This window comes from Grammomys surdaster, unplaced genomic scaffold (assembly GCF_004785775.1).
Source record: "Grammomys surdaster isolate TR1022 unplaced genomic scaffold, NIH_TR_1.0 203, whole genome shotgun sequence".
Classification (NCBI taxonomy): Eukaryota; Metazoa; Chordata; class Mammalia; order Rodentia; family Muridae; genus Grammomys; species Grammomys surdaster.
Window position 1 is genome coordinate 1,523,184 of NW_021604648.1, and position 8,131 is coordinate 1,531,314.

General features: G+C 49.9%; 1 protein-coding gene across 2 annotated transcripts in view; it reads right to left on the reverse strand.

Annotated features, from left to right (window-relative positions):
- The window catches only part of Chrdl2 (chordin like 2), a 27,925-nt gene that overhangs the window by 12,912 nt on the left and 6,882 nt on the right, over positions 1–8,131 (reverse strand). For both annotated transcript variants that reach the window (XM_028770712.1, XM_028770711.1), the window contains exons 2-3: positions 4,552–4,664; positions 696–789 (exon numbers count right to left, since the gene is read on the reverse strand). In XM_028770712.1, the coding sequence (XP_028626545.1) occupies positions 696–789; positions 4,552–4,664 (207 nt within the window). The remainder of the gene's footprint in view (positions 1–695; positions 790–4,551; positions 4,665–8,131) is intronic.

Here is an 8,131-nt window from a genome sequence, read left to right on the forward strand (position 1 = left end):
TCTCTCTCTCTCTCTCTCTCTCTCTCTCTCTCTCTCTCTCTCTCTCTGTGTGTGTGTGTGTGTGTGTATGTGTGTATCAGGCCAAGCAACCCCAAGTCATTTGCCTTTGCTTTCCCCTCGTTCTGGATAGCCGGAGGGACTGGGGTGTGATGTGCAGTGAACAGGTCAAGCCAGCTCTCACCTCCTTCAGCCAATTTCTCTGTTTTCTTTCTCTTTCTTTCTTTCTTCCTTCCTTCCTTCCTTCCTTCCTTCCTTCCTTCCTTTCTTTCTTTCTTTCTTTCTTTCTTTCTTTCTTTCTTTTTTGTATTACATGGGGGAGGGGTGCAAGCTGTGGTCTGCGGGTAGAGGCCAGAGGACAATCCCCTGAGTCAGTTTTTTCCTCCGACCCTATGGGTTCCAGGGGTTGTCATCCTGATGGTAAGTTCCCCTACCTGCTGAGACATCTTGTCCACCTAGTTTCTACTTCGCCTGCCTTTTTCTACTGTTATGTGTATCAATTTTTGGAGAAGGTTACTGCTACTGTAGCCTACTTGGGGGTCCAAAATGTGTCCACTGAACATCTGTTGGTTCTCACATATCTAATGGACAGGCCTGCTTTCCTCCTTCTGGAAGCTTCTCTCTCAGCCAGGAGCTTATAGCAGGAGTAAACCGTTCAGCAGGGAGCTCAGTGCCAGGGGAGGAAGAAAGCGACTTACCAACACACCTGGGACAGCATTGCTGTGGCTCCATCACAGGCTGTGAGCAGTGGAGGGGTGGGCACCGGAGGCGGTAACAATTCACGTGGCCATTCTGAAAGAGATGCAGGGTCAGGCCTCATTCCCAAGAACCATAGCCTCCCATCCGCAGGGGTTCTCTCCCCGACCTCCACCTCAAATGCAGAGTCCTACTTGGTCTTAAGCCTATGTATAATAGGGTTAAAAAAAAAAAAACCTCAAGTGAGCCCCATCCCTACTCTGCCCACTAAGTGGATCTCACTTAGCCTACTCATCTGCACCCGTCACCGAGGGAAGACAGACCTGTCGTGGGTTTGCTCAGATCTCTTGGCCCCTTTGTGGGTATGAGAAATGGAAGTGAAAGCCTTGCGCTATCTTGACAATGATCTTGGTGCTCCGCCCAGGCTATTTTTAACTCTACAACTTTTTTCTTATAGTGCTGACCCCGGGCCTCTTGTTCAGAGGAGGACTGTAATACAAGACAGCAGTGACCAGGACATGACTAAACATCTAGTGTGGAAAAGACTTGGGGCTTTATCATCCTTCTCCGAGTCTACGAGGCTCTGTGGAACCCTGGATGAAGCCTCTGGGATTGGCACCAGGGAGCTCAAGTTCTTTCATCTCTTCAAGTCCAGCAGGTGAGAGAGAGTCAGACAGAGGAATACACATAGCAAGAGATGAACAGAGGCAAAGAGAGAGGTCCCAGCTCCTTCCAGAGGTGTCCTAGAGCACCAAGGCATCTCTCAGCCCTTCCTCAACCTCCCCACACCTCGCTCTTGCCCCTGTGACCTGTCTACCCTATTCAAGCATGGACTCTGAAGCAATGATTGGCACAGGGCCCTGATTCTAAGCAAGCAACCACTAAAATCTAAAAGTATGAGGGTGGTGGGAGAAGAGAGAGCCGGGGGTCAGACATGGAGGCTCTCAAATGAACGGAGCCCGCACTGTTTAAACCCTAGTGTTAATTAAGCTGGCCCCGGCCCTCTTGCATGTAGTTCTCCTTTACTGCCCTCTGCTCAGCAGAGGTTGTAGACAAGACTTCTCCCAGAAGCAGCCTTTTGTACCAAGGAAGACCCTAGACTGTCCGAATGCCTCTGGAGTCCCTGCTTCCTAAGGTGGCCCAAGAGAATGGTCAGTGGGAAAGAGTGTGCTCGGAGCCACAGACATGGCTTGTGCTTCAACAGTGACTTCCTAGAGATCCCACACCTGGAACTCAGTCAATCTTAAGAAGGTGAATGGAGACCCTTGGAGAAGCAAGACAGACTTTGAGGGATGTGTGGTCTAAAGATCTAGAACCTTTCTCTTGGCTCTTGCTGAAGCTTCCAGAAGGAAGAAAGCAGAAAAAGGCAGCCTGGGGGTAACAGGCATGTGGCAGGGCTCTTTGTGACCAGAGGGAACTTCATTGTAAGGTCAGATCCATCATATTTGGAATAGATGACCTCACTTTCTGACTCCAACACTCGCATCCATAGTCGGTGCAAAGACTGTCCTTGAGGCTGTCTGAGGTCACACAGCAGCTAAACACTATGACCAGGGGCCATGGCTTTGTGGGATGCCAGGACAGTCTGGGTGCTTCTACTGAGCACGGGCACACAACCAGAAGTGACACTCTTGTTCTCAGGAGCCTGCATCCTCGTGGCTGGAGATGGACCAGAGGGCAGTTAGAAGCTGGGGCAAGCTAACTTCAGGTGTTATGTTTATGGCCATGACCAAACCAGGTGATGTGATTAGAAGACATATTTGGAGAGTGTAAGGGAAACCCTCCCAAGGAGGTGACAGTCACATTATGAACCAGGAAGGGGAAAGCTGTCATTCATGACATGAGAGAAGACTATCAATGGAGGGAATAGGTGAGAATGTTTCAAATGCTGCAGGTTCAGACATCAGGCTGGTGTAGCTGCAGCGAGGGCATGGAGTAAGAAGCAAGGGGAGTGTTGATCATGCAGAACTACCAGTGGGCTGGGCTAGAAGAGTACTTGCCTAGAACACATGAAGCCCTGGGTTCGATCCCTAGCACTGCAGAAAGTAAGCACAGTGGCACATGCCCATGACCCCAGCACTGTTGAGGTATAGGCAGAAGGATCAGATGTTCAAGGTTATCCTCCGATGCATTTGAGGTTAGCCTAGGCTACATGAAACCCTATCCAAATAAAGGGGGTGGGGCTAGTGGATGGCTTTAAGAGCTAAGAAACACTACAGGTCTGAGTTTAGGGAAGATCATTCTAGCTGCCCTGTAGAGAGTGGACTTTGAGAGAGGCAGCAGAGACCTGTTGGCAGGCCTGTGCAGCTGTCTCACTAGGTGGCTTAGCTGGTGAGGAGAGGCAATGGTGGAGGGAGGTGAGGTGTTCAGGCTGCACTTTGGAGATATGGGCAGCAGTCCTTTGGGCCGAGGAGGAGAAGCTACATGTGTGAGGGGAAGGAGACATGAGTAAGTGCCAGTGGATCACAAAACTTGGCCTTTGTCAACTGGACCACGTGACCTGTCTGGAATTTTCTGTTATGGTTTCCTTTCTGTTTTCTGGCTATATTTCATAGAGCTTTTAAAAAATGGCTTATTGGCTTCAGATGTGCTAAGGATAAAAAAAAAAAGAAGAAAAAGGCAGCTGGAGCCTTGGAGGCGGGACTTGCATCCCTGTTTGTGTCTGAGTTCTACCTAAAGCTAACATTATGGGAACAATGGGTAGAGAGAGGGAAAGACCCAGGAAGGAGCAGGCCCAGTGGAGATGAGGACTGTGTCACTTGCTCCCCACTCAAGTCCTCTTGGGACTCTTCTCTGCCCTTGGAGTTTCTCACTTAACCACACAGGCTCTTAGAGCTTCTGCCTCTTCCATCTCTTGGTCTGCGAGTAAAAGAAGGTGCAGAGGGCCCAAGATCCAGAAGCCCCCAGCATCACCCAGAAAATGAGTTCAAGACCTCCCAACTGGGACCTGTTGTCTGGCATCCCCTCTGGCCTGCTCCTGTTCTCCCATTCTCACACTTTCTTTGAGAATTCTGGGTTGCACGGGCCTCCTTTATCCTACCCAACTGACTGTACAAGGCCCAAGGAAGAGCTGCGACAGTAAGAGTTTGGATGTTGAATGACCCCGAAGGTGCATGTGTTAACCGTCCCAGGGTGAAGCTGCGGAAGCTCTGTGACCCCTCAGGAGATGGGATTTTGTCCTAGGTCACTGGGGGTGTGCCCATAAAGAGGATTTCTTCCTCGTTCTTTGGCTTCCTGGTCATGAAGTAAGCAATAAGGCCAACCTACCTTCGCTAGAACGTCTAAAACTGTGAGATGGCACAGACCTTTCCTGTTTATATGTTTATACGTTTATGTTTTGTTGTGTAAAGGAAAGCTGACTGATACGGTTGGGGTAGGAGGAGGTGGAGGTAAAAACAGAGTCACAGTCTCTGCCCCATTTGATTCAGCTTTTGGCTAGATGTGAGCCATGTTCTTGCGGGCCTCATCCAGAAGGTCCACATAACTGTGAACAGTAATTAGGAGAAAGAGACACATATGACCATCCAGGAAGAGCTACTTCTAGGCAGAGCTCATTTACTGCTTTAGACAAAGCCTTGGAGAAGGAATATTTGGATCAGCTGAGCTGGAGGAATGTCTATGGAGGAAGGGTGAGAAGGAAGGTTGTTGAGAATTCCCTGGAATGGAAGGAGTGTGAAGTCACAGAAGCTAGGCTGGGTAGAGTCAGACAGCAAAGCTGGCACCAACACAAACCAGACTGGAGACCAGCTCCTCACCCATTGCTGTCTCTGACAACATTATTATAGAATGGTAATTCCTCCTATCTGCTGTCTTCCAGACATACCTGATATAGGTGGCCCAGTGGCCAGAGGGACCTACCTCAGAACAGGTGCAGCGCACACAGTATATCGTGCCTTGCGGTTCCAAGTACGGGTGCCAGCTCTGGCCAGGGGTATATATCTTTTCACCAAAAAGGCAGACTTTGCCTGGGCCTGGCAAGCCAATAAGGGATGTTAGTCTCAGGAGGTTCCAACTCAAAGCCCTGCCTCATCCTTGTTCCCAGAATATCTGAGTCTGCATCTCAGCTGGACCACATGCTTACTGTTAGGCATGTTGCTGCCCCTCTCTGGGCCTTGGCAGTTTGCAGGGCTATGAGGGGATCAAACAATGAAATGCTTTCAGATCAACATTCTATGCTACAAATGGTAGTTCTTACGCATAAGTGGATGATACGAGGTCCAGAAAGGACAATTTGTATGCTAAGGCCACACAGCAGCTAGCATACCAAGCAGAAAGAAAGCCTGGAATCTCCTCACCCTCGATGCGTTGTTCCTCTGCCTCATACTCACACTCGTTTTCTTTCCTTTGTCTCATTTGTCCCTCTCCTCTCACTCTGCCTCTTACACACACATACACATACACACACACACACACACACACACACACACACACCACTCAACTTTCATATATCAGTAAAAGTGGCATTCATGGGCCGAGGAGATTGTTTAGTAGGCAAAAAGCTTGCTACACAAATATGAGGATTGGTGTTCCGAGCCTCAGCACCCATGTGGAACATCCCAAAGGTGTGCTTCCTGGTGTTCTGAGCCTCAGCACCCATGTGGAACGTCCCAAAGGTGTGCTTCCTGGAAGTCTAGTGCTGGGGAGGTGAAGGCAGGGGATTCCTGGAGAAATCTGTCTGTCTGGCCCCACTAAAGCCTCACTAGACAAGCCAAATCAGCAGCTGCTGGCTCCAAGTGACAGACCCTGACTCAGTATAAGGTGGGGAACAGTTCAGAAAGACAATGTCAACCTCTGGCCTCCACATTCATGCATGCATGTGCATGCATGTCTGTACACATACACATGCACGCATGCAACATGAACATATCACACACTGAGAGTCAAAAATCACCTTGGTTACCTCTCTGAGTCATGATTGTCACCTTAACTGACTTTCTGGTTGTCTCTGTATCCGTGGCAGTACAGGTACACGGATTATTTCTCAGAATGATTGAAACACTAGCTTGTGTTTGAAGTAAGTTAGTTGCCTTTCCTACTCCCCAGCTCTCCTAAAGCCTCCACCCCCTTTCATTTCTAACCAATCACTGTCCTCTTTGCTGGTCCAGAGTCAGGCCTCCCATTTTAACATGGCTACCTGGGTTCACTATGCCTCTCGCCCTGTCAATTGCTTGAGCTCTTCTTTTCAGAAGGAATGAGGGTGGAGGGCGTCCAGCCAGAGCCAAGTGCCTCCATTTTGAAACAGAGACAAAGAAGCCTGCAGCTCTTCTCTGTGCTGAGTGTTTTCTATACATTATTTAATGGGAGCTGTGGTATAGCTTGGTTGGGAGAATGATTGCCTCGTGCACACAGATGCTTGGGTTTGGTCCTCAGCATCACATAAAGCAGGCAGCAGGCCACTCTAGCACTCTGAAGGTGGCGGAGGAAGATAAGAAGTTCAGGGTCATCTTCAATCACATATGGGTTTGGAGCCAACTTGGGGCACATGGGACCCTATAGGATAAAAGAGTTAATGTTTTCCTAAATATTGTGTGAGAAGTAATTGCTGCAATACTTGCAAGCCTGAGGCAGCTGGCGCTATTAGTTGAATGCTCTGTGGATTACAGCACCAAGCACAGAGCCACCTCCTCTTGGACATGGCTGAATGCCAAGGAGAGGAAAACACGCTGGACCATGGACTAGGTAATTCATCCCCCAGTGCTTTGTGATGTCACGGTTACAAGGAAAGTCTATGAGAAAGCAAAGGCTTCCCCATAGAGCTCCAGCCAGTGATTTGAATCCAGGACCCCAGGGTTCAAAGAAGAGCCCAGCACCTATGCCACCCTCTAACCCAGACTCCAGGCCTATGGTCTCCACCTCCTCTCTCGGCTCCACCTACTACCACACTCTGTCCTTGCCTTTCCTCCTAGCTTGCTACTGTTCTCTAATGTAGAAGTTGCCTTTGGGGCCTCTCTCCTAACTTCTGGTGGAGCATCTTGGAAACAGGGGTTCAGATTCATGTTCTCTTAGGCTTTTAGGCTCACACTAAGTGCTATCCTTTAGCTAAGGAGAGTTTGGAAATTCTCATACAAAAACCGGGGTGGGCTGAAGAGGACCCACACCTTCATGGTAGTGGATTTTCTAGGCCATTTCTATACCTTAGGAAGTTGCTTTGAAAGAGGAAAAATACTAGTCTTCATCTGGCTTCTCACACAGCTCCTGCTTGCCCTTTTTGCCTTTCAGGACAAAGCTTTGGTGTCATTGTTATGGTGCCGTCGTCTGGCCTTGAGTGGGCCATGGAAGACTTTAGGGACACACAGGTTAGCTTTCTCCCTACCTGCTTCCCACCAACCTACTGTGAACAGTGGCACCAAACAGCAGGTCCTATCCCCCAGGAGCCAGCAATGTCTGGCTGGCCTGGCTTACCCGTATCAAATGAGCTGTGTTTATCTCTCAGCCTCTCCTGGCAGAGGGTGGAACACAGGCCCAGCTGGGGTGCTGGCTAGAGCCAGTCCAACTCTCCAAGGAGTGAATAATGTCTTTCTTCCTCAGTCCCTTCCCCCCACTAGGGAGGATTGATTGCAACACCGTGACCACCTTAGGTCTCAGTCAGTTGCTGAAGAAACCATGCCCTGCCTTCCTCGGGGCGGTCCTAAAGCCTTGGGGTTCTGTGCCAGTTGGCATGCCTTCCCCTCCCTGCCTGTTCAGAGTGTGAGGACAGGAGCCACTCAGTCAGGGCTCCTCCCTGCCACCAACATGTCTGGCAGAAGCTGGGTCTGTGGGGGGCCTGGCAAGAGGCCTTTGGTGGCCACACACTCCACCCTACCATGCCCTCTAAGGTGCCTGGAGGGCTCTCTTCCTTTAGGGAGGTGCATGCCCAAGGCCATGTGAACCCAGGAGGGGAGGAGACTGCCAAGCACATCCATCCTGGTTCCAGTGAGCCTGGCAGGAGCAGGAGCTCCTGTACAAGGCTGTTGGAAGGAGTGCTCACTCCTGAAGCTGCCAACACACAGGGTGATGTCCAGAAACATCTTACCTTCTCTGAGCCTCAGTTTCCCTATTTAGAAGATACCCTGGTCTCCAGAGGTTTTCTGCGTAGTCTATGAATGCATGATTTCAAGTTCTAAGATTCGGGATTGGAAGTTGGATGTTTGTAAAGGCTACAGTTCATCACATCATGAAACTTCTATCAGCTTGTTTGATGCTGTGGTCATAGGGTGGATTGATTATTTCACAATTCTTCGAGATTCTGATGGCTACATCCATCTCAGGGTCTCAGGCTCTCCAAGGTGTATTAGGATGAAGTTCTGGGAGCCACTGGGGCCTATCCTGAGTGCCACAGAGAAGGAGGCAGTGTGCTCTCCCCATCTCCCTCCCTTGTCCTCCATGGCCTTCTGCCTCCTCTCCCAGCCCTAGCCCAGCCTTCTCTCACCTGTCACCATTCTCTTCCCACCCACCTGCA